This window comes from Zeus faber, assembly GCF_960531495.2.
Source record: "Zeus faber genome assembly, chromosome: 12".
Classification (NCBI taxonomy): Eukaryota; Metazoa; Chordata; class Actinopteri; order Zeiformes; family Zeidae; genus Zeus; species Zeus faber.
Genome location: NC_137196.1, coordinates 19,827,273 through 19,852,618, shown reverse-complemented (window position 1 = coordinate 19,852,618; position 25,346 = coordinate 19,827,273). Strand labels below are relative to the sequence as shown.

The following is a 25,346-nucleotide window of genomic DNA, read 5'->3' as shown; positions in this document are numbered from 1 at the left end:
TAACTTTTTTTTTTAATGCTCTTCCGACCTTGATTGTGAACTTTACTTTCAGAGAATGTGCAGGGGAGGTGGTTTCTAAACTTAAAGCCATAAGATGAACAATGATTAGTCATTTTGGATCATTGGCTGAAAAATACATTTGTAATCACAGCTGAAATGCAGTTTTCAGGTCCCTATGATCAACCATTTGTCTTTTTATGAAAAGAATTAAACACTAAATGTAACAATCTTTAAATCATACATTTTCGAGGTCAATGTTTTGTCAAGTCCCTTTTTATAAAGTAATCAAATATTTTACCTACAATTTCCAAGGGATTCTTGTCACGACATTCAAAACATCCAGTTACCCACAAGGGTAACGTTACAAGATTTACATAGTTGATCAAAGGTTTATGATTATCAATGTTTTTGCGGTGGTGCATCTCAAACTGAAGAGCCTATAGTTGGGCTCGGTCATCCTTAATGAAGAAAAGTTGATGAGGTGGAAAAAAAAAAACCCCAAAAAAAACTGCTGTGTTTTATTCACCCGGTGTCTCGGTGGGTTTCCAAAAAAAAACCCAATGTAAACACCTATCCCCAGTCATTCCTGACATCCAAATATGAAAAAGAACTGACAAAAACAAATGAACCTCAATCACCAAATCTCATCACAGTAGAATCCCAAGAGAACAGAAATAGTGGGTTTAAAAATGTATACAAGCAAAACATCCTCATGTGGTGAAGCAGAGCGAGAGAGATGAGCACAACAGTTTGGAGCCGTCACATCGTCTTTACTTCTTCGTAGCAAAATACAAATTTGTCTCTCCAAAAAAACTTTTTTTTATACAAGGTAAAATGTACACGCAGCATCAAACAACTGTCGGTGGCGATGTTCTCACGGTACTGGAGACCTGAACACAGGAAGTTCATCCAACTCCCTGCAAAGAAAAAAAAACCTGATGCTCCAGGTCTGGAAGGATCTTCAGGTTCCAAGGACCTTCCAAACATGATTCTCCGTAAAAGTCATAAATACAAAGAGGCCCTCGGTAATCCACCTGCGTGGGTGGACACACACACACACACACACACACACACACACACACACACACACACACACACACACACACACACACACACACACACACACACACACACACACACACACACACACACACACACACACACACACACACACACACACACACGACTTGAGCGTCACGGAGGCTGGACTTGAGCGTCACTCCTTGTAGTCCAGGAAGTGCTGCAGCCTCTTCCTGTGCTCAGCCGACAGCTTGACCGAACTGAGGGAAGCAAATGCATTGAGGACAACGTTAGTATTGGGGTTCGGCGGCACCATTGCTCAAATCGTTGCCGAGATGAAAATGCAAAGGGACGCGATATCCCCTCCGCACCGAACCGGCCCATCGGAGGCCTTTAAAACACGGGACAAACTCAGCAGAATGACCAGAGCGATACGGGCAAGTCTAAAAGCCAAAATGGACACATTTGTTAAGAGGAATTCCGCCCATTGGCATCTCATTCAAGTTGCCATTAGTGAACCGAAATGCTTTGCGAGTACAAGCCATATTGTGCACCTGGAAGCCAACTCTGAGATGAGGAGCGGTGCCTTGCAATTAAACCGAAACCAAGCTCTGGGTCAAAGCGCGCGTCTCCCGCCCCTGAAGCGCAGCGTGGCGGGCGGCAGCTATTTACTTGAGGTGCTCCCTGAAGGTGCTGCTGATCCTGTAGATGGAGGTTTTCAGCGTGGCCCTCAGAGCGAAGCGCAGCGTCTTGTACGACGAGTCCCCCATGCTGCAGTGCCACCGCACCGCCTTACTGGAGGCGTGGGGGAGCTTGAAGTGACGGTCCACCGCCTGCAGACAGACAGGTTATTGAATCAAACATTAGTTAATTAAACAAATCCATATTTATTTCAGTGTTCCTCCCCACTGGTCGCTCGCCATGTCGGCTCCTTGTATTCTGTTGGCACTCAAGTGTACAAATGCAAATGATGCCTATGTTTTTGTTTTTGTTTTTTTTTTTTTTTTTTTTTTTTTTAAATTGGAAATGACATACACAGCATCCAAAAGCAAGACAAGTGGGCATAAAAAAATTAAATAAAATATAAAAAACTAGAATAGAATTTTCCATTTCTAATGAATTTTGTTCATTGTGGCGTTTTGACAGGGGGCAGCCCAGTCACTTCTCAAACAGGAAACATGTGCACAGCTCAACACCGGCAGCAGATCACAACTACAGCACGGTCCTTTCACAGCTTGGACTCATAACAATAGTGTTGTGAAACATAAAAGTTTGCCAATGCACAGCGTGTCCCGTCACTTCTCAGCTCGACGCCACCCAAACTGGGCTGGACTGTGACGCTGTGTTGGAGCGCGGGACCGGCCCCACCTCCTGCAGCAGCAGCATGCTGCTGAGGATGCTGGGAAGCGTCGTCTGCACCACCCCAAACTGGTCTTCTGAGAAAGAGGCCGCTACGAGGTGAGACAGGCCTGGAGGGAGGATTATTTTTTATTTTTTAAGTACGTATAAGTGTATATATTTACATAAAGGAATTTAAGAAAAAATATATACATATACAAAGCACATGACTAATGTACCTTCCAAAGCCCAGATGTGAGACTGGCTGTCTGCAAACAGGGCTTGACTGGAGGCCTCTGGGAGCTGCAGGTCAGGAGGGATGAAACCAAGTGAGCTGTTGGTGAAGTGATGGATGCACTACAGCAGTGATTCACAATTTTTTCATTTTATGATAGATAGACACACACACTACTCACAAAAAGTTAGGGATATTCGGCTTTCGGGTGAAATTTCAGGATGAAGATACAATGCACTATAACCTTTACAGGTGAACTTAATTTGACCTTCTCTAAACTTGTGAATGCACATGTCCAACTGTTCAATGTTTCAGTACTTTTTGCACAGCTTGCTGTTCTCTAACAAGGAGCTGAACGGCAAAATTCACAACAGGTGTTTGATCCATGAATTGACCAATACATTTCCTGGTTCAATTAGAATTGGTATTTAAACAGTCACCTTCATCATGCTGTTCACATTTTGACATCATGAAACCAAGACGACATCTAACAATTGATCAACAGTACCTCGCCATAGCGAGGCTTCAAACAGGATGTTCTCAGAGGGAAGTGGCCACTGAGCTTAGAGTGTCATCAGCAGGTTGCAACAGAGATAGTCACAGAAAGGCATAGAAGTGGACGTCCTTTGGCCACATCCCACACTGATGACCGCTTCATTGTGAACAGTGCCCTGTGGAACCGGATGATGAATGCCACTCAACTCCAGGCACATTTAAGGGAGGTGGGAGGCACCAAGTGTCACGTCAGACCGTTTGAAACCGTTTACATCAGCATCGTCTGTTTTGCTAGACAACCTGCAAGGGTACCTGACCACACCACCAGGCACATGCATCATCGTCTTGCAGGGGCCAGGGAGCATTGACGCTGGACGAGGCACCAGTGGCCTCAGTGCTGTTCTCTGATGAAAGTCGATTCACGCTGAGCAGAAATGATGGCCGCCAACAATGTTGGAGACGTCAAGGAGAGCGCTACGCATCAGCCACTGTTGTCACCAGACGAGCCTTTGGTGGTGGTGGTGTTACAGTGTGGGCAGGTGTGTCTAGTCAATACAGAACTGCCCTACACCTTGTGAATGGTACAGTGACAAGCTCATACTACCTGAATAACATCATTAATCCAGTCATTGTGCCCCTGCATGAACAACACAGGCCTCATTTCATCTTCATGGACGACAATGCTCCAGCTCATGGAGGTGGCATCATTAGGGAACGGCTGCTGGAGACTGGGGCACCTCAAATGGAGTGGCCTGCACTTTCTCCAGACCTGAATCCCATAGAAAACCTGTGGGATCAGCTGAGTTGCCGTGTAGAGGCTCGTAACTCTGTACCCCAGAACCTCAATGACCTGAGGGCCGCTCTTCAAGAAGAGTGGGGGGCCAGGCCTCAGCAGACAATAAGTTGACTTGTGAACAGCATGAGACGTGGTTGTCAGGCTGTAATTGATGCTCAAGGGCACATGACAAGTTATTGAGACATTGACATTTTTGTTGTGGTAAACCCACCACTGTTGTTGGCTTTTGTTTCAATAAATTGTTTGAGATGAGGAAATCACCATTGCTTGCTTCTACTTAAATGCCCTACTTTCATGATATATCACTGTAGCGTGAACCTTTACACACACACACACACACACACACACACACACACACACACACACACACACACACACACACACACACACACACACACACACACACACACACACACACACACACACACACACACACCTCAAACCTCAAACCTCAAACCTCATCAGAAACTGCACACACACGAATGCCGCACACTCACCTTGTTGAACAAATACATGATCAACACCCGCTTTGACAGGAATCTTTTGACCTGAAGGGGACAGACGTGGAAAGACAATTCAAGTCGTCGCTTTTTAAATCCCCCCCCCCCCCCAAAAAATGTAATAACAATGAGACTGTGCAGAGAGTGTCTCAGCTGGGTGGGGGTTCAGGACCTGCTCCTTCCTATTGTGGAGGAACTGAGCCAGCAGGCTGGGCTTGCAGACGGCCGGCGCTGGGCTGGGCAGCGAGGCCGGAGAGGAGACCAGGCTGCAGTTGCTCTGCGACTCTGGAGGAAGGAGGAAAAATGTTTTGTTTGACAGGACACGGCAGCTGTCGCAGGAGAGCAGTGCGACATTAGTGTTGTTTAACATCCACATTTGTTTATTACAAAAAATTTAATATTTTTTTAAAAAGGAGGTTTCAAAGTCTGTTTTGCTCTGATAACATATCTCAAAATATATATTCAGTACAGAGTGTGAATTATTTCAGAATGACAATTGCTTGGAGTAGCTCAAGGCTAACAATTTGAGGCCAATAATTCCAGACTAATAATGACTGAAGATCATCCGTTGAGGATCAACCGTGACCCAAAACCGAAAGAGAGGATATTAAGTCACTTTCATAAAAACATTTTGCTTTGTTAATCGTTGCCATTTGATTGTGTTGTATTGATGTGAAGTACTTTGAGCTGCATGTTTGCATGCAGACGCATGTATGAAATGAGGTTTTCAACTCGGGTTAGTATTATAATAACACTGTCACCACTAGTGTCGCACAGCGAATTGTTCCGTCTTTCAAAATGTGCTCCTTCCTCCCTCACCCGTGGAGGCGGACCACAGTTTGGGTCCCCTCCTCATGACGTGGGGGCTCTGCAGCGTGTTGCTCCAGGGCGACAGCAGCTCGGCGGCGTTGGCGGGGCTGGCGGGGCCGGCGAGGCGGCGCACGGCGGGGGAGGAGAAGGGGCTGTCAAAGTCGGGGGTGAAGGGGGCAGTCACAGGGCTCTGAAGGCCACCCAGGAAGGGATGAGACAAGCCCAACGCAGGGGTGCGCAGGAGGACGCTGGGCCTGGGGGTCAGTAGGTGTTCTGGAGCGGAGATATATATATATTAAAAAAAAAAAAAAAAAAGGTCCAAAATTAAAAAGACCATTTGGAATGTCTTAGATCAGTGGTTCCCAAGCTTTCTACAGTCCAGTGCCCCTTCACACATTCAACCTCCAGTTGCATACCCCCTCAACAGGGCCAGCTCTTGCCATTTTGCCGTATTAGGTAGAAACAGGGAGGGTTATAAACTAGATGATTCTAAGAACTGTTTTGTGTCACGGCTCAGTATGTTTATGTTGAAATTAAGACCTCACCATTTCATACTTAAAACTATCCAATGGTCAAAAGTTACTGTTAAACCAGGTAATATAAAATTAAAATGTACTTACAGGCAAAATTAAATCTTTGTTTTCTCCAATTACTTTAAAGGGGACCTATTATGCAAAACTCACTGTAGTGTGGGGGTGGTCTGGTGAGAAAACTAAACCAAATTAAGAGCAGAATTAACACTGCTTTATTTTTTGCGCATTACACATGGAGAGGGTGAGATCGAGGCACAATCTGGGCTTGCCGCGCCATTGTCACTAACTCAGAGCAGGGTCTCATGCATGTGTGAGCCAGGCCAGAGAGGGAGCCAGCCCCGCCCCCCTCACCCATATCTCCGGCGAGGGGAGAGAGAGGGGTCTCCTGATAATAGCGAAAATGCTTAGACAAAAATCGTAACCTTATTGCAAGTTAAAAATGAGGTACAGAGCCTAAATAAAAAGAAAATATATATATTTTTTTATTTCTCCAATACTGTTAACAGTACCGGTAACATTGGAGCTTATCGATACTACAGTCTTTAATTAGCCCCGGGCCCATTTAATACCGGGTCGGTCGGTACTCGTGGCCTCGGGAGGGTGGCTCCTCCCACTTAAACAGAGCGTCAGGAACACGATGGATTTAGAGGCATATTTAGAATGGCTAGAATGCATAATCTGAGTGGTATTTTCTGCAAAAAATAAAAAAAATAAAATAAAAAATGAAATTCAAAAACAATATGTCCTCTTTAAGACATAGCATAGGAAACTTTCTTTCTCATCCAAATTGTCTTCACATGGCAACTTCCTGTTTCCATGTTTGTATGTGTCCATGCAGCGTAAGCATCCTACCTGATCCGTCGGAGGAGCTGGACCTCTTGTCGCAGCCGGTAGACTGAGTCTTGGCTCTGCCATTGGTCGCCACTGTGTCATGGTGCGCGACCAGTCTGTGAGTCAGATCAGCCAGGAGGGACAGGCACTCGCCGCTGATGGCGTTCCAGTTGTGCGGGTGTCCACCTGACCAAGACATTAATATGATGTTACGGAACAGAACCAAAACAACTGAAGAAATGATTTATTGGGATTTATTAAATAGTGACGGTGGACCTGGCTGACTGAGGCTGAAGACCTCGAGGCGTTGTGACAGGGAGTGCTGGGACAGCAGAGCTAAGTCCTGCAGAGCTAAAAACTGAAGAGGGAAATGACAAATCATTGACCAAGAACAACAACTCATGCAAATAATTGTCTTTTGGGTACAATGCACAATGAATGGGAGGTTTGCAATGCTGCCATGTCTAAAATGTTTCTTTTACCTTCAATACCATGGAATGTTTGGCGGTGAGGACTTTAGGAAGGCACTGGTGGGTGTTCTCAACAAACAGGGATTGCACAGGAAAACTGTACACCTGGAAGTAAACAGAAGGCATGAAAACTACTGCCTTACATAACTTCTACAAAACGACATTCACCGTATACACATTAACACAATCCAACTAATCACTTTGAAAAGGATTTCTGTTCTTAAGACCGTGTCACAACAATAACATTCCTCTCCTTGTGGTTTGGATAAATTCTTTGAGCACATCCATGTTAATTTGCAGAAAAGAAAATGCAAAAACGCCAAGATTGAGTCCAAAATGGAATCCGAGCATACTGTTTAGGATGCCACGATGATATAGTGCATCCATTGAAATACTGTAGTGTGCAAACATTGGACACTAGGGGTTTCACGACTGTTTTTTATGAGTTGCCAAGTTTTTCTTTTCTAAAAGTAGTTGACTTTTACTTATTATGTGAGAAAGAAGCAGAGAGAGGAGTTCTAGGTAACAATGAACGGCGAGCCGATCAGCAGTGACGTCACAGTTTGCCCTTTGAGGCGCGCGTGCTCGCTGCCATCTTCCATTGTAACAGTGTGAATCACAAACACTACAAATCAATAAAACAAGCTACATATTTCCGTCAGCGGCGCAAAACTGGAAATTAATGATATAGACAACTGTTCAACTCCGTAACAGTAACGCTGATCAGACGCACTGACAGCCTTTATGCCGTGCGTTCACACATCCCTTGTCTTGGATCTGTACTCGCGACAGACGGCCTGTTCCGCGGATGGCGGTGTGTCCGTAAAGGCGGTTCGATAGTTTGGTCTGAGAGTTTCATACTACATAGCTTAATTAAGATAAAAATGTAAATACATGTGTAGGCGCTGGATTAAACATCTTCATAAATCTTTGTTTGGTAATGGCTGGAGTGAGGAGGTGCAGGCTGGCGATGTCAGGAATCCGTCTCCATTTATTTCTCAACACAACAATGTCGCCTTCATCCTGACGTCACCGACCTGAGCCTCCTCGCTCCAGGCATTACCAACCTAAAACGGTTCAATCCTCAATCCATTCCTTGAAATCAACAATGATGATGAATTAGTGTGGCCCAGCTGAACGTACCTCAGTGAGAAAGATCCTGAAGAGAAGTACGGTGATGTACCAGGTGAGGAGGAGGAAGGTGCCACTGATCCACAGGTGGTAGAGCAATGAGAGGTCCAGCAGCCCGCCAATGGTGTCGACGGGGTACAGAGAGCTGAAGGACGGGGCGGCACAGTGCACAAGTTACAAACCGATAACAAGTGCTTAAAGGCTGAATGGGAACACAAGGCTTGTTTTGTTGTATCCAAACGACTGTACCGACCTGTTTAACTGCAGATTCAATGTGTTACAGATCCATGATCTTGGAATATAACCTGACATAGAAAAAAAGTTTAAATGGATTAATAGCAGGTTTACAAATTAAACACAAAAAGGAAGTAGATCAAGATTCGAGAGTACTTAAAAAAACATAAAAATAAAACAAAAAGACCTACCCAAAAAGAAATAAACAACAAGGTAGTTCCTGATGGCGTAAAAGGCTCGAGTTGCGCTGTATTTCACCACCGAAGGCAGAGCTCCTTTAAAACGAAGATACTTGTATTGCTGGAGCGACAAAAGTGAAAGGGTCACCATTAAAAGCAAAATGTCAACTTATCTTTCATCAAATGTATAACTTTTCAGCGTGAGTTAGAGAAGAGCAAGAGGCAAACTATGACACTACCTGCACAGGGTGGAAGGACACATAATTCATGTTGTGGATCACACCCAACAGACTGTGACTGTAGCCGATGAACGCTCCCGACAGCAGTAACACAAAGTGGTACTCGTTTAGGCACATCTGAGGGCTACTGCAATTAAACAGAGACCAATGATTAATTCCATGGCATCTAAATGTATAGCACTCACACAGCAGGGGGGACTATTTAAAATGTTAATAGGGTTTTATAGCGTCTTACCCATCATCCGATGTGCAAAGGGAAGAAAGTGTCCAATATCTGGGTCCGATGGTGATGGCGCAACACCAAGCCACGATTACGCCGAGGGCACAATGGACCAGAGAGTGGAAAAACTGACGTGGGTGGAGCAGCTGCCCCAACAGGGCAATTTTGGAGCAGGCAATGGAAGGGATGACTTCAGACGAGAAAGGAAGGGAAAAGTTTATGAACTATGAATCAATCATGAGGTGTGAATAGATAGTATTTCTCATTTACAGAATGCTGTCCCATCTAAGAAGTTATAACTAAAGATATTTCGCAACTGTAGCCATAGCTACAGTTATAAGCGATAGTTAATGGATAGATAATGGCGACTTGTTAGTTAAAGGTCATTACAATTTGCTCTGGACTAATTCATATCCATGGCAGCGTTTCCGTGATCAGGTAATCTGTTGAAGTCTGGCATATGTAAATCTCTCCGGTCATAATTTCCGGTGAAAATAATTCCCTCCAAGCACAATTTGAATTAGTGCTGGGTGGATCATTCCGATAAAAAAAGTCTGCAGATCTGTTAATTTCCGCGCTCGGCAAGTTGCAACGGGAGGCCAAACAATTTGGACGATCTAAAGCTGATCTGAAAGCTTCACCTCTGACCAATCACGTTTTGTCGATACAGAACTAAGCCCCGCCCCTCCCTCGCGGACAGGTTGCGCTTGTAAACACATACATGGAGCGGAGACAGAGCCGCAGCGTCTAGAACTCTGGGGAGAAACAGAATGGATGAATAAACAACAGTTACCTGTGTAGTACTCCAGGTTGAAGAAACCAACCACCACCACCACCCCGCAGAGCAGGATGAAGGACAGCATGGCGTTGGCACTTGTTAAAAGGGAAAGGCATTCTATAAAGGAAAAATAAGACAGATCAGCTTGTAGGAAGCCTCGCATGAGGATATTGCGGGTTTTTTTTGCGTGACACACCCCACAGTGAGTGGGTCAGTTTCTGACCTGATATCCAGTGGATGGGGTGGAGGAGACTGAATCTGCTAAGAAATACAAAGACGGCCGTGACGGGCGGCAACAGCAAGACAGCCCAAACAATACTGGCTGCAGCTCTCCAGCATATCACCTGATGTACACAGTAATGTTATCATCATCATTAATAACAACAACAACAACAACAGTACACACAGTGAATGGAGAAAAGAGTGCATATTACACTTGGTTTATTTCCAATATAACCTGGAATATCACAGGGTATCAGAGTTCAATCAACCACTTTTAAAAGACAAATTTCAAACAAAATGTGCAAGAATGTACTATATATTCTGTCTATTAGGTGGAAACGGAGCAGGATATGTACCAGATGATTGTAGGAACTGTTATTACAATAGTTCCCTTTAGGGAGAGCAAGATAAGAAATAAAGAACTGGAATAAATCGAAACATTACACGTCAGACACGTAACTACAATGACTTTCTTGGATTTCTCTCCGCGGGTAAGTATGGCAGGTAAGCGTGAGGTCCGTCGGGTTCATCTGGAACGGGGTGCAATATTTTTCTGTCCACATCTCATACAAAAACGGTCAAATAAAGTTTGTCGGCAAGTTGGCGTGCGCCGCATGAGGTACACCTTTGCCGCGCACACATCTTACACGCATTACGTATTGCAGCTGAGAAAGAGAAGCGCTTGTGCAGTCGCCACGTAACTTTAACGCACCCCCAAATGTCTCCCTTTGACCCGATCTTAAGAGGACCACGCCGGCCCTTGGAGCCTAAACAGCTCAACGTGCAGGTGGGAGGTTTCGACTGTGACATCATAGTAATGACATTGACTTAAAAGAAGAGCTCGCAAATTCAAACGTGAGACTCTGCAATGACACCGAGGGCCCGCCATTTATGAATGCTGGCTTCTAGCGTTTCCACGGACCCGCAGAGACCCCGCCACCATGTCCAGCACACCAACAAAAACACACACAGCGCAGGCATCTCCCCACCCTGCTGGGTCGGTTGGCTAGCTCGACCCGACGGCTCAGCGGCTGCTTCGTTCGCATCTTGCGTTTACGACACGTACCTTCCGCACGAACCAACAACCCCGCTCTGCCGAGAACATGTCCGCACCATGTGTCAGGAAAGACCTATAAACGCAGTTTGCGCCGGTGGCTCCCTCCTCGCTCCGCGCTCCTCCGAACGTCTCCCCGGCGACTGAGCCGCTTCATAGCGCGCCACATGCATTCAAAGGACCTCGGAAGGACCCCGCGGCAGAGGTGGCCCGACTCACTGCCTGCTGTCCGCGCTCGGCAGTATTAATAAATAATACAACGATAATATCATTTTGTTGAAAAAACAAAACAAACAAACAAACAAAAAAAACAACACTATGAACAGTGTTGTGCAAATAGTTTATTCGTTTCGACAGTGCGGCAATTTAAAGATCTGCTATACAAAAAGAAAGAAAGAGTCAAGAAAAAGAAACGGGAAATTACTGTAATAATCATAACTATTTTATTTATTATTATTAATTATTATTATTATCATTATTATTATTACTACGGAAGGGTATCAAGGTCATAGATGACGATAATAAAATAACAATGTACGAGGCAAAGTCCATGATTTGAGATTTAAATCAATAATTGAGAATTAAAATCATCGCTATGTTTCGCGAGTAAACATAACATTTCTAGACAAAAAAAAAAAAAGGCAAATTTTTGATTTTGAACATTCCCGAAAAAAAGGTGAACTATTTCAGAATACTTTCCAAGGGCGCTTTCTTCTCAAAATGTCGGTCTCAAAACTTTAATCTCAACATGTAGACATTGTTCTCGAAATTTAGCCTACTATTGAAACGTTGCTATTTCAATTTATTTTTCTATTTTTCAATTTCTAATTGGGACTTTATTTTCAAAATAGAACAAACTTTTGTTTTACTGTCTGGCGCCGCCCCTCTTACATACATTATTATTATTATTATTATTATTATTATTATCATCATTATCATCGTTATTAAGTCAGACACGTTTTTTAACTGGAAGTTTTTGCTTAGTTGTATTTTTGCATTTGTTTATACGGTTAAAAAAAAAAAAAAAAAGATTTTTCCAGATTTAGAGAAATGTGAAGTAAGCAGGACTATGCGTCCATATCAGTTCCGAATCCCTTAAGCGTCGTTGTGTACGAAAGCCGTCTTGTTGCGGTGGTTGCCGTTCGATAAAGTTGCAAAACCGGCATCATCCAAAATCGCTTTCCTGTGAGAGTCGCCGTCCCTGTGGAGCGAACGCCTCTCGAAGGCGTCGGCCGGGAGCTTCTGGGCGGAGCTGATGGACATCTCGGTTTGAGCGGCTTTGTGGACGGCTGCCTTCGGCCTGTGGGCGATGGCGGGCAGGGATAGCTGCTCTCTCTGGCTCCTCTTGTCCTCCCACAGCTTCAGGAGGCGTTTTTGGTTGTTGGTCATGTCCTTGAGGTTCTGCTGCAGCGACTGCACCTGGTCCTCCAGCAGCGTTTTGGACGTGACCGTGTTCGCCAGCTCCGCCGTCAGCTCGTCGATGGTGGAGCTCAGCTTTCCGGCCTTTACCACCAGAGAGGCGCACTGGCGCTCCTTCTCGTGCAGGTCGCTGACGACGTCCTTGGTGGTCTTCCCGTTGAACTTGGGGCTGGCCTCCAGGCCGATCTCGGCCCGGAGGGTCTTCACCTGTTTCCTCAGCTCCTTGTTGTCCGCCGCCAGGGTCTTCAGCTTCTGCTTCAGGGCCTCCGTGGAGCGCATCCTCGACTCGTGCTGCCTCAGTTTCTCTCGGAGGAGGCTCTCCCGGTGCAGGGCGTCCTCCCTCTCCTTCCTGCATTTCTCCAAAAGCTTCAAGGTCTCAAATTTGGACACTTTTTCAGGTTTACCATTGGATGAGGCCATTCTCGCTCAAGGGTGAATTACATTTTATAAAAGCCCAAAAGATATGCTTCAGGGTGGCGAAAATGAATTATCCCACCGAAATTAGAAAGCCCAAAACTTTTTTCTTTTGTTTCGTCTTTTCCCAAATAAGAGTTGTACCTCAGCATGTTAGAATATAATCCATTGATAAATCCGCTCCATAAACAAGCACGGCCAGCGGCATGCATCTCTCTGGAGCCAGTGACAGTCCTCCAGCTGGTTATCTAGCAGGCTCCTGTGTAACTCAAAGCTGGGGCTAGAATGACCATTAATTAGGGCGCCACCATCTCCTTGACACAGTTTCAAGTGACACAATTTCGCTAATAAATCTATTTTGTTAATGGAACAAAAACGTGGCTCCCCTTGACGATTCAGGATAGGCGCCTGACCTGCTTTTCGGGGTTAATGAGTCGACCAAGAAGGGCCGACAACTGACATTTTTTCCACCTCGGCTGAACCTGGCAGCCAAACAAAGAGCGCGCAGACTGGACTGGTCCTCTCAGACCTCACAAGACAGATGAGATTGATTCGCTGGAAACAACCGAAGCCGGCGCCAAAAGTCCACTTTAAAAGTCAAGACGCGCCGCCGCTGCGATTACCCGCGCGCCTATTAGTTACGATCTTGCGCTAAAATATTTAAAATGTCAAATTGTTGACTTGCCGGCTTCCTTCAATACTTTGAAGAGATATTAAGGAGCCACCTTCACCAGACTGAACTGAGCGCGCTTTCAGTTACAGGCAAAGAACTTCTGTTGCCAAATGCTTCGAGTTTGAAATGTGTTCATGGAAATATATTTTGGATTTGAGGAATTCTCTAGGCTTGCAATTGACTGAGATCGATTTTATTTGAGCTTGTTTGCTTGTTTGAGGAGACGTGGATTTGAGGGAACAGCATTTTTATTTTGCACATAAGGAATTGGGAAGCGGCAGTCAATCTCTTGGATAGGGATACAACATTATGGGATGTGAACAATGAACACATTTCTCACATCAACAGTTTATGTAATTTGGTTAATTTATTTCATTCAATTTCGTTCCCCGGAACAGCATGACCCCCGCCCACCTCCACACCATGAAATACTTCAGAAAAAAGTACCAAATGCCAAAAATACAAAGTAGTAAACCACATACCATTTGTTAGATAATCACACATTATTCCATAACAACTTAGGTTTGGCATTAATTAAAAAGCATTTACATGTTTATCGAACAGATTCTTTTTTTCTGCATAAAATAAACATCGAGACTTGTTTTTGATGCAGAACATACAGTATATCGTATATAGTAGTCACATCCTATTAGAGAAGATAGAAAATTGTTTCTAAAAAAGAATCTCTGAAGCCATAGAGAGCCATACCATAGAGAGCCATACATAACCAGCCGGAGGTCATTTACACAGAGATAGTAGTACCCCCCCCCCCCCCCAAAAAAAAGGTCTTGTCTGTACTTAGTAACACCATACCCTGCTAGGTATCTTTAAGGAGGTGTCCATGCCATCCCATTAGAAGTAACGCGCTCGCTAACAGTGTTCATTTCCAGAGGTCATGTTTTGGACGTAGCGAGCACATTGCGTCTCCGCGGCTAGAGACAGAACGGGCCGGGTGCGGCTGAAATCCAGACGACCCGTGACTTCATCACTACGGAAACCCGACTCTTTCTAATAAGGCAACAGGAGAACCTGCAATTAAAGACAAAGAAAAAAAAGAATAACACTTGCTTCGGCAAGGAGAAATCCATGTAGAGGAAATTGGGTATCGGATGTTCTACTTAGGGGGTCAAGACCTTAAAAGAAAAGGTCCTGCATTTAAAGATGCCGCTGAAAATGCACAACGTGCGGGGGAGAAAACATAGTTTATTAGGGTCTTGAAGAATTCCTTTCCATCTCAAGTGTCACACTCTTACCCCTCAGGCCCCCCAAAAAAGCGCTCATTGAGCCTTTGTGGAGAATGTTGCTTTGATCTGCTCCACCACGGAGGAGCTGTCGGCTTTGATCGTCGGCCCTGGTGAACTGAAGAAGTACGCCTGGAGAACAACAAAGAAACAATCAAACCAAGAGGCAACTGTCACGAAAACCATCAGAAAATATACAACGCGGGAACATTTTTCTAACTTTCTTTACAAAATAAATAAATAAATAAAATGGGAGGACTGAGGCCAGGTTAACTTGGGTCAGGTTTGTCTACAAATGAGTGACCGTGCATTGATAACAGGTCATAATAAAATCACTCAACCGTTGCCAGCTCCGCAGACTAATTACAAAGGTGTGAGGAGACATGTGATACACCTGTCCACTGACTGTATTCACACATGGAAGTGCGCTGACAAGCCGTTTCACATGCGAGCTGGAGGCGCAGACTCAGAGTTTCCATTCAACAGACACCTGGTGGACTCCACTGGACTGGAGTTTCTGTTATCTGGTAATTACCGTTTTTTTGACTGGGTAAATGTGTTCAATTCCGACACATACATCTCTCCGGTCATAATGTCCGGTGGAAATAATTCCCGCTAAGCACAACTTAAATTTGTGCTGGGTGATAAAACAATAATGATAATTATCACAATTTTTTTTTCCTCTATGACGAAATAAAATAGACCGACCATTTCAAAGAAAAAAAAAAAGTTCTGTAGATCTGTTCATTTCCGCGTTCGGCAAGTTGCAACAGAAAGCCAATCAGATTGGACGATCTAAAGCTGACCTGTCACCTCTAACCAATCACATTCGTCGATATAGAAATAAGCCCCACGCCCTCCCTCGTGGACAGGTTGCACACACACACACACACACACACACACACACACACACACACACACACACACACACACACACACACACACACACACACACACACACACACACACACACACACACACACACACACACACACACACACACACACACACACACACACGATGTAATGTGACAACAAGGACACAGACTGTACATCCATAGTTTGGCTGTTTTTATGGATATTTAAGTTCTGACCCAAAGCAGAGGGTAAATATCCAGTGTGTAAAATATATCGAGGAGATGTGCAACACCAAAAACTTTTATTATTTATTTAGACCTACTTGCAATATTTTTGTTTTTGGATTTTATCAAAATTGTATTTGAGTAAAATGTTTATTAAAGCAGCTGGACATGTTACTTATTGATCACGAACGTAAATGATTGAAATTAATTTTCAAATCGCAATATGTGTAATATTTATTTTTAAAACGGTGTAAACTGACGGGATTTATTTTATTCTGAATATTACATAAAAAATATGATAAATCGACATGCATTCATGATTTCATGTTTTATATAGCCTGCCTATCAATTGTATTTAAGCTCAATAGCTACAGATAATATTTGACTGGAATCTCTCCCATTTGTCCGTTGACATTGAAATCTTCCAGGACACAGCAATTTTTTCTAACAGAAACTCTGAACTGGACGCGGTCACAAATTGTAATTTTTCCCTTTCTCTCTCCCAAATAGTGAAATATGAACACAGGCGATCGGATCAGATTGGAGATAGATAGTAAAATTTTAACAGTGCCAAGTAAACAGAAAGAACAGGATACACGAGGAACGCCTACAAATACTTGGCTGTTTTAACAATTTAGTTCAAATGATCACATCAAATGCCAATATGTCAGTATTGGAAAGGTCACACAACCTTGTGCTCATATTAAATTATGTCACTCCGTGTAGGTCACCCCAAGGCTGAGAATCCCTGTGCTTAACCCATGCGGGTTATCCAAAACAAGTACATGCACTACAACAACACAACTACAGCAAGCTTATGTCTCCTTGGGCACATTTTACCTTGCAGCCAACAGCCAGCAGGATGTTGAGAAGCACAATGGCCGACATGATCGCTATGGCAACCCTGGAATTGTCCTCCCTGACGGCAGGCCAGAACGTCAGCAACAGAACTGACCCGGAGAGACAGAGCGCTGCAACTATTGAACACCATCTGAGAGCTTCAAACGGGATGATCCACAGCACCTGGGGAACAAGAATTCCCTTTTAATAGAAAGTATATTGACAAATGGATGCTTTACACTTCCATGTTAGAAATAGATCTAATGTAAAACAAGAAAGTAGCATGTTATGTACAGAGTAACGCAAGTCAAATGAATACTTTTCAAAATAGAAAATGTAAAGAGGTTTTTACCACTGCCGGTATGTAGATGAAGAGGGAATATCCATAGACACAGACGATTTCCATGAAGGAGTAGGACACCAGGCTCATGACCTTGTTGTTTCTCCACAGCAGCACTCCCCACAGTGCCAGAGGAACCAGCCAGGCGTAGCTGTAGATTGCTGTGGCAGCAATGGTCACTGAAACAAAACAACACATTAGAAAGACAAAAGGAGGAAAATGGTCAAATACATTGCATACATAGATGCTGGCTTTAATGTCCTTCTAACAAAACAAAAATACCACGTACCTTTTCTGAACTCTGGCACATATTTATACTCGGGATTTCCCATGTGCACCAGGAAGTTAGAGACGTTTCCACTGATGGCGATCGCAAACACAAGAGTAGCACAGATCCAAAATGGCCCTAATAGGACAAGAAAATGTTTAATATAAATGGACAATGCATGATCATTCACCTCAAAAGTTGCCTCCATTAAAGAAGGCCACATTCTGACAGGACGGTATTATCACTAAGTACCATATTGTTTATCCTATTAGGGTTTGAGGGTCTATATTACAAATAAAGGTTATAGAAATGTTCCAAGTTCTAACCATAGAGATCTGGATTCTTGCTAATGTAGAGCTGAATAAAGTTCTTTCCTGGCCAGGGCAAAACCGAGCCAATAATTCGACTCTTAACCTGAAAGAAGACAAGCAAATTAGTGTGTAACAATATATAACCTTATACATGTAGTAATCAGTGGTCGTCACGGCGTAATTATATTAAATCAAGTGGGAGGCAGCAATAAATAGTGAATTACCTGATGGGTCTCAACGTCGAAGAATGTCTGGTAGTACTCGAATGTCCAGAAAGGGGCCGTTTTCTTTTGTCCAGACAGAAGCTTTTATTCCAAAGGGGAAAAAGGAAGAAAAACACACAATTAATATCAACGCACCAACCATCAACAAGCTCTACAGAACCTATTCGATGTTGTTCACCTCTGCCTTGTCGTCGTTAACCAAGTCGTCCTCTGCGTCCGCTCTGCTCTGCGGTTCCACGTCCTCGATGCTAATGGTGGTGGCGTCCCTGTTTTCCTCCAGCAGAGCGCCAGCCTCCTCAAATTCTTAGTGTGTATATATATATATATATAAAACAAGATCAAAAAGAGGAAGGGAAAAGAAGATCACGTTAAAGGCTGAAGGTTTGTTTTTTTTCTTGTTCTAAAAGTCAAACAATAAGAGTCTGTAAGTGTGTGTCATGGCCATGGCCAATCACAAACATACCTTGAAATTCAAAAGGATCCTTTATCGACGCCATTTATTATGGATGTATCAAATGTCCACTGGTCGTGTGAAATTCGAGTGAGAAAAAAAACAACAACGCTGCTTCCAAAGTCAGCTGTGGGAGATGGATCAAAGCATAAGTGACAGCGCCCTCCATGAAAAAGATAAATACAGCACCAGAAACACACAACGCTGCCTCCCACTGAGGACAGACACCGAAATATTTCCCCGTTTCCCTTTTCGCAATTTCCCCTTGTGTATTTAGGTCGTCATTTCGCCGCAGATCGCGCTGTTTTTAGCCTGGGGGGCGGGGGGGGGCGTCTCACTTCGAACTACACTTCTCGGTCGTATACCTGCGCAGGTGCTCGTAGCGTTCACAGGCTTTGCCAAACGCAATTGTATCGACCGCGCGCCCCCCATGTTTTTTCCCCAAAACGGGCACTCGGGACCGACCTGCGACGGAACGCGGCAGCGCGTCGCAGATTACGCAGCCACCTTAGCGGCTAGCTTAGCCGTTCTGTGGGGGGAAACGGCTCACCCGACATTGCCAGCGGAAGCGAAACCGCGACAACCCCCCGACAAATGGCCGACACCTCTGAAACAAATCGGGTTTCGCGCATTCGAACCGTGCGCGCCGTACCAAACGTTTCTTTCCGCAATCATCAGCGCGGCGCTTCCGTCCGGGAGACGCGTCGACGTGGCGCGTACGTACGCAGGCCTGCCCAGCTGGGCGGATTTTCAGAGTAAGAGCGCGCTCAGCCGCCCGCTCAGCCGCCCGATTCGGACCGTGACTTGGACAAACGGCGAGAGGGGGATGCGGCGAGACGACCATAACAGTCATGTAGAGGGCGACGAAAAGGCGCCGGGGCCCGCGCAGAACGTACGGTACGGCGCGTGTAATGTCTCCGCCGGAACGAACGTCCGCCGGTGAGCGACTTTTACCCTGAACTAAACGAGCCAACGACGTCGCTGACCCGGAGGCGCACCGGAACAACTGCGGTGTAAATAAGGAGAGCGGTCTTCGTGGGTGTCCCTCGGCGGTGTCGGTCTATAAACAACCGTCCAGCTGGTTTGGTGATCCGTACCGGGTGGATAATCACAATAAACCCCCCCCCCCCACCCCCCTCGTTTTGTAGGGTAAAATGTGCGAAGTGGACCCCGGCAACGGCCCGGCGTATGTCCGCGAGGGGGGGCAGCTCCGCGGCGTCAGTAACATCGTACTGGCCGATCCGAGGCCGGCGTCGTCCTGCAGGAGAACCAAGCCCCTGGCGCTGCGGAAGGAGCACTTCAAGTTCACCTACAACGCCAAGGGGAACCTGCGCTACTCCGCCAGGTCCCTGTTCGACATCTCGCTGCTGTTCGTGGCTGACAACACCCACCGCCTGGACTCACTGCGGGGCTTCCCCGAGCAGATAGGCGAGAAACTGTTCGCCGCCGCCGAAGAGAAATGTGTGTTCTCGCACCCGGACACTGCCCCCAGGGCCCTGCAGGTGTTCAGCGACGCATATGGGGACGTGGTGCTCAAAGCGCTGTGTCTTCGAAATAGGTTCGTGCAGGAAATCGAGACGCTGTGCTTATGGACCGCGGGGCTGGAGGATCATTTCAACATAATGCCAGTGTCGCGATGTGAGACTAGACATCACCTCGGATTTTCTGGTGTTGTAATGTAGTAAATCGTTGGCTGTGTAAAGTAGGCAGTTGGCAGTAAAGCAATGTCCTGTTCTGGACTTCTTTGATTGTTGTCTATCTATCTATCTATCTATCTATCTATCTATCTATCTATCTATCTATCTATCTATCTATCTATCTATCTATCTGTCTGTCTGTCTGTCTGTCTGTCTGTCTGTCTGTCTAATCAATTCCTCTACCTGCCTGGTCATAATATCAACATTACTGTTTTTCACCGTTTCTATTGTTTCTGAAATATTTCTTGTGTGTAAATGTGTTATGAAAGCACCACGAGTCAGCCCAAACATATGCGTAGTCAAATTAATCCCGATCAAGTTATTTGTCCAAAAATAACTTTATATTTGATTTTGTCTTTATATGTCAACCCAACCCGACTATACCACCCACATTTTAAGTGCGATGTGCCTGTCTCCCCCGTCACGCTTCCATTCTGCTTCATCTGACAGCTCATCCCCTGTTTGTTTCCCCAGGTTCCCTCTGCTGTCTGAGAGGATGTGTGAGATCAAGACCTTCCACAGCTTGGAGTCCCTGGATCTGTTTGGCTGCAGACTGGGAGATAACCACGACATCTTCCAGCATCTGACGTCCAGCTCATTGGCCAGGTAGTGGATCAGTGTGTGTTTACAAGTCGTTTTGGTTCCTTGTTCACTTCAAAATGAGCTCCTCTCCTCTTAAAAAAAACACATAAGTCGATAAATCCTCCCAGGTTGACTGTGTTGGAAGGATTCTGTTGTGGTTCCATTTTGGCTTCGCCATACCATGATTTATTTCCTAAGTTTACCACAACTTGCCATACCTGTCTGTTTTGTCTTCACTGCATAAATCAGACATTGTTTTCATTGTCTTTTTGTTTTCTTCAGCTCCTTGATTGAGCTTTTCATCGGAGGGAACTGCCTGTCAGACGTCGGCCTCCAGAGACTGACCGCTCCCATCAGGATGTTCAAGAAGGGGCTGAACAACCTCCAGCACCTGGATCTCTCTGGTCAGTAAAACCTTTTCCATCAGGAATGGATCTGGAAAGTTAATTTCTACCATTGACAAAATTGAAAATGTCAGAATTGTATTCCTTTTTATTTGCAGACAACCCCATCTCAGAAAAGGTTGTGAGGTACCTCACGTGCCTTCCTAAACTACAGAGTCTTGATGTGTCAGGAACTCATTTAGAGGTAAGGAAGTTGATTCTCTTAACATTTCGCTACAGCCTTTATTATTATTATTATTAGGGGTCCAGCCTGTAGCTTTACATCTTGTTTGAACTGGTGTGTCTCGAACACCTCATGGTTCAAGTTTCATCCAAATCGATCCGCACGCGGAGCAGATATTAGTGAAAAACCGAACAACTTTGATCCCAAACATTCAGTGTCCAGTGTGTGGTGTAGACTGCATCACTACACCACCCGAATCATTTTGTAGTGGTTCGACGTTACCAACTATCGAGTTACCTGTGTATTTATGGACCTTCTTACCTGGTAGACGTAAGTAGATCCGTTCGATTTATATTATATATCCGTGGTCCACATTACTTTGCCGGATTAATGAAAAATGTGAAAAAAGTAATCCACAAAAACTCGTCTCCACGTCGAGTCGAATCCACTGAAATGTGCGACTGCGTGATGTGTTCAAGATCCAGCGAGGGGTCAGGAAAACAGAAGCCCTGCAATGATTATTTATAGTTGGTTGGTTATCCATTTATGGTAGTACATGTACAATTATTAAGCAGAAATCCTGTTATGCAATCGTTGATTCACATCAATTTAGAAATTTAGAACTGACCTATGTCATACAACACTTATGTCACATTGCAACTAAAAATCAATAGTTGACGTCTGGTTGAAATGGAGATGCTTCATACGTGATGCCATGAAAGTGTGATTCGTGGAATTACGTGGGTGTAACTACATCATGTTTATAAGTTCATTTCGCTGCATTACACAAAAGCCGAAAAATGTCACGTGCCTAAAACGAATAAACTGGACCCGGTGTATTGCTGCCTATCGGTGATTTTTGCCACAGAAATCACCGATCACCATTATTTTACATGAGAACTTAGGATCATTGGTTGAGGTCTCGTTGAAATGGGAACGTTGCATAGTTATTGTCGTCCAAGTTTGATTCACATCGATCTGCATTTGTATCAGGAAATATTGATAAAACGTTACAAATTCGCCAACAATTAAAGAACATTGGCGTTACATTGAGAACACATTCACTTTGTGACATCATGACCAATGCCATATAAATTCCATGGCTGTCTCTTAAGTGGTTGTAAAAACTGAAAAATTCTAACTAATTGTATAGAATTCGGAGAACTGTAATACGTATCTAATATGACTAAACTGGACCCGGTGTATTGCTGCCTGCAGCTATATTTATTATTATTATTATCATTCATTATTATATAACGTCAACCCCATTCCCAGCTTGGCACGGAGCTAAAGAAGAGCATGTTGGACCTGACGGGACTGGTTCATTCTGAAAATCCACTGAGCATCTTCAGTCATTCCAGATGCAAAACAGAAGGTTGGGCCGAGCAAGTAAGACGTGTTTAATGAATGTGTATACAGGCAGCTGTAGATAGTTTTGTACTTTTTTGATATCAATTTCATTTTCACGTTCCTTTTTCTGGTTAATTGTTGTTAGATTCATTGTATGCGGCAAATTATCTTCTAGTTATTGTTTAGGTTCATTGTAGATTAGCCTACGTTTATTAATTGCGTTAATTTTTATTTTATATTGTTTTTTTTATTATATTTTTATATTATTTTAATTGTTGATCATTAGGGTTCGTTGTATATTGCTGTGTTTTGTTTGTGAATTTTTAGGTTTATTGTGTGTATGTATATTGATATTTGTTTTTATTTTTTTCAAATTTTCATCGGTCTTTCAATCTATTCATCCATCTTTCTGATTGAACCTATTCAAAAAATTGATGTTTCAACGCTTTTATTTCCCAGGTTGTGAACCAGTGGGAAATGATTGCGTCACAAGTTCCCAAACAGAAGAAGATTGAGGAGTCCAGAAAGTCGGCACTTCGTTTTTGTGAGTTATTCTTTCTTTGTAATCCAATCTCGGGGCCAACTGACAAGCCAGCAGCACCGTGACCGCGATAACGCGTAATCTGATCCCATCTGATAACGAGGTCATTTCTCCTCCAGTCGGCAGGCAGAAGTTCGTGAGCGACGTCCTGAACTCGACGCCCCTGGCGCGGGAGAAGGAGCAGCAGGAGAAGACGGAGAAGCTGCATTTCCACAGGCCGGCACCGGGCCATTTTAACACGGAGGAGAATGTTGCCCGCCCAGCGTACAACCACAACCACGGCGGCAAGAAGAGACAACGTCACTTGGAGGGCGGCAGCGGCGGCGGTCGGCCTCACAGCCCTCACAGCCCTCACAGCCCTCACAGCCCTCCGGCCAAACGCTTCTCGTCCTCGTCGCTGTCCGTGGAGGACGTGGATCTGCTGAACCGCTACTGACGCGTCGTCCCTCACGTCGCACCAAGCGCTCATCTGAGGGCCAGGACGGGCCGGACTGCCTGCGGCGGCCCCTGGGTTCTCTTTTCAAAAACACAATGAAACGCTGATGTCCCGGAGATTGTGATTTTGATTTGATTTTGGATTTTTATTTTTTCCCCATGCAAGGAAATGTGAATGTCAATATGTCAGTTTGTTTTGTCAGGGTTTTTTTTTCTTTTTTCTCGTGTTTACAAATAAATTTAATATGTTTAAAGAGTTCGTGTTCACTCTAAAATAAATATAGTATATTAATGGGACTTTTGGGGATATGATCATTGAAACGCACACAACATTCTGCCTGAAGCTCTGTAAATATTCAGGGACAGTTTTGCGGCAGCAAATCAGCCTGGACTGTAAACCTGAAAGAAAAAATGTGGAATTCTCTAAAAATAATAATGATAATTCTGTAATTCAAGCCAAATGGTTGAATCCAGTACGTTTGTCGAGGCCGGGTTCTTGTCTGCCACAGTTATAGTTTCGATGACGTTGAGTGAACGTGTAAATGCTCCAGACCGCGACCATTTAGTCGCATTTTGCGACCATTTCTGGAGACGGTGCAACTACATGTTATAAGTAGAGAACCAGCGCGACTCGCAGAGATGCTGAGCGTAGTTGGTTTTTTTTTTTTAATCGTCATCGTATATCATGTGAAACACTAGGAGGGTGTGCGTGCGTGTGTGTGTTGGACGATCGTGTCCCACCCTCCTCCTAATCCCCCGGGGAGCAGAGACCCAGACCGGGGGGTTGGGACGGCTCCTCTCTCCGGGAGAGTTACGCGATTTGGTCCATTTATTTTGCTCCTTATTCTTTGCTGTGATGTTTAAGACAGCGCCCCCCCCACACAAAAAATGGGAAACGGGGGGGACGAATTATGCGATTGTTTGAACCGAAGCTCCGCGCTGCCCCCCGGTGAGACCCGCTGCCCCCCGGTGGGACCCGGTGAGACCCGCTGCCCCCCTCTGCCCCCCGGTGAGACCCGGTGAGACCCGGTGAGACCCGGTGCTCCGTCCCGCGCGGTGCGGGCCGTGTGCACCGGGAGTGTCCGGACGGAGCCTCTTCCAGATTCTGCCTGTTTTTACTGTGGTTTTTAACCTTTTATTTTCAAACTGAGTGGGCATCAAGCTGGGGGGGCTGCAGCTGCTGAGCTGGTGGGTAAAAACAATAGAGCGCTCGGACAAAGCTCGTTGACCTGCGCGCACAAAGGGGACGCATGTGGACGTGTGAGCGTTTTCATTCACAAATAATAATACATTTCTGCTGAAACGCGGCCTGTTTTTTGAATGTTTTTCCAATTGTCAGATTCGAACGTCACTGACTTTTTACAATTCAAATAGCATTCACATATCGTACCATCGTTTGACAGCCCTAGTGTGTGTGTGTGTGTGTGCGTGTGTGTTAAAGAGCTGAGGCTCTCGTCATGGTTGATAGCGGCAGTAGTGTAATGTACCATACACCTTATGTTTAATTTTGTTAATTTATTATTTGGTGTCGGTTTAAACAAAGCCCTATTGAACTTAAATGTTTTGTTTTCCTGTTCAAGCACTTCTTCACTTTTTGATTTTTTTTTCTTTAAAATAAAAACTGCACATTATTTCTGAAAATTGTCCTCTTATTTCAAAAGCATTTATCAGTAGTACAGTTAGGATGGAAAGAAATGTGAATATGTTGTGTTGCATGTCGATTTCAGTGGTGCTGCTAAAATTTTCAGGAGGTAGCACCAGTGCTACTAGTGGAACAACAAGTCTGGAGCCCTGAAAGGAATAGGGAAGGAAATGTTTCCACACAAA

The 25,346-nt window shown here is 44.7% G+C and overlaps 4 protein-coding genes across 10 annotated transcripts; 1 reads left to right on the top strand and 3 right to left on the bottom strand.

Moving 5' to 3' along the window:
* Nucleotides 1-11,216, bottom strand: ndc1 (NDC1 transmembrane nucleoporin). The gene is made up of 18 exons (XM_080011680.1): nucleotides 11,098-11,216; nucleotides 10,033-10,153; nucleotides 9,825-9,926; nucleotides 9,047-9,221; nucleotides 8,812-8,938; nucleotides 8,585-8,693; nucleotides 8,413-8,464; nucleotides 8,172-8,304; nucleotides 7,041-7,133; nucleotides 6,835-6,916; nucleotides 6,580-6,744; nucleotides 5,204-5,467; nucleotides 4,557-4,669; nucleotides 4,382-4,432; nucleotides 2,598-2,661; nucleotides 2,389-2,489; nucleotides 1,693-1,853; nucleotides 1-1,280 (listed from the first exon to the last, which is right to left on the bottom strand). Exons 1-18 carry the CDS (start codon nucleotides 11,134-11,136, stop codon nucleotides 1,217-1,219), a joined length of 2,016 nt encoding a protein of 671 aa, XP_079867806.1. The 5' UTR covers nucleotides 11,137-11,216; the 3' UTR covers nucleotides 1-1,216.
* Nucleotides 11,217-12,180: 964 nt separating this feature from the next.
* LOC307237665 (uncharacterized protein) lies at nucleotides 12,181-12,924 on the bottom strand (the record flags this gene model as incomplete). The annotated part of the gene is made up of 1 exon (XM_080010425.1): nucleotides 12,181-12,924. The coding sequence occupies one exon, from the start codon at nucleotides 12,922-12,924 to the stop codon at nucleotides 12,181-12,183; it is 744 nt and encodes a 247-aa protein (XP_079866551.1).
* Nucleotides 12,925-13,963: 1,039 nt separating this feature from the next.
* Nucleotides 13,964-19,840, bottom strand: yipf1 (Yip1 domain family, member 1). Of its 7 annotated transcripts, XM_080011694.1 has the most exons (10): nucleotides 19,000-19,087; nucleotides 18,360-18,474; nucleotides 18,075-18,199; nucleotides 17,897-17,977; nucleotides 17,688-17,775; nucleotides 17,383-17,499; nucleotides 17,106-17,272; nucleotides 16,754-16,936; nucleotides 14,845-14,964; nucleotides 13,964-14,620 (listed from the first exon to the last, which is right to left on the bottom strand). In XM_080011694.1, the coding sequence occupies exons 2-9, from the start codon at nucleotides 18,391-18,393 to the stop codon at nucleotides 14,869-14,871; spliced, it is 891 nt and encodes a 296-aa protein (XP_079867820.1). In that variant the 5' UTR covers nucleotides 18,394-18,474; nucleotides 19,000-19,087; the 3' UTR covers nucleotides 13,964-14,620; nucleotides 14,845-14,868. The 7 variants fall into 7 exon arrangements, with proteins under 7 accessions (XP_079867820.1, XP_079867819.1, XP_079867817.1 ...); XM_080011693.1 differs by lacking the exon at nucleotides 19,000-19,087 and adding an exon at nucleotides 19,823-19,840 and having other exon boundaries at nucleotides 13,964-14,964; XM_080011691.1 differs by lacking the exon at nucleotides 19,000-19,087 and adding an exon at nucleotides 19,739-19,778 and having other exon boundaries at nucleotides 13,964-14,964.
* Nucleotides 19,478-24,022, top strand: lrrc42 (leucine rich repeat containing 42). The gene is made up of 7 exons (XM_080011686.1): nucleotides 19,478-19,905; nucleotides 20,519-20,650; nucleotides 20,909-21,030; nucleotides 21,129-21,214; nucleotides 22,469-22,582; nucleotides 23,003-23,087; nucleotides 23,204-24,022. The coding sequence occupies exons 1-7, from the start codon at nucleotides 19,502-19,504 to the stop codon at nucleotides 23,518-23,520; spliced, it is 1,260 nt and encodes a 419-aa protein (XP_079867812.1). The 5' UTR covers nucleotides 19,478-19,501; the 3' UTR covers nucleotides 23,521-24,022.
* The last annotated feature ends 1,324 nt before the right edge of the window (nucleotides 24,023-25,346 follow it).

Bases quoted from the DNA above. Each gene is read 5' to 3' on its own strand.
- ndc1 (XM_080011680.1), bottom strand. From the start codon at position 11,136: ATGTTCTCGGCAGAGCGGGGTTGTTGGTTCGTGCGGAAG. The intron at 4,670-5,203 runs GTGAGGGAGGAA...TCCTTCCTCCAG, and splicing joins ACTGTGGTCCGCCTCCACGG to AGTCGCAGAGCAACTGCAGC. The intron at 1,854-2,388 runs GTGGGGCCGGTC...GTCTGTCTGCAG, and splicing joins GCATGCTGCTGCTGCAGGAG to GCGGTGGACCGTCACTTCAA.
- lrrc42 (XM_080011686.1), top strand. From the start codon at position 19,502: ATGTGCGAAGTGGACCCCGGCAACGGCCCGGCGTATGTCCGCGAGGGG. The intron at 20,651-20,908 runs GTAGTGGATCAG...TGTTTTCTTCAG, and splicing joins ACGTCCAGCTCATTGGCCAG to CTCCTTGATTGAGCTTTTCA. The intron at 23,088-23,203 runs GTGAGTTATTCT...TTTCTCCTCCAG, and splicing joins AAAGTCGGCACTTCGTTTTT to TCGGCAGGCAGAAGTTCGTG.
- yipf1 (XM_080011693.1), bottom strand. From the start codon at position 18,393: ATGGCGTCGATAAAGGATCCTTTTGAATTTCAAG. The intron at 18,200-18,359 runs GTATGTTTGTGA...ATACACACTAAG, and splicing joins GGATCCTTTTGAATTTCAAG to AATTTGAGGAGGCTGGCGCT. The intron at 17,978-18,074 runs GTGAACAACATC...TTGGAATAAAAG, and splicing joins TTAACGACGACAAGGCAGAG to CTTCTGTCTGGACAAAAGAA.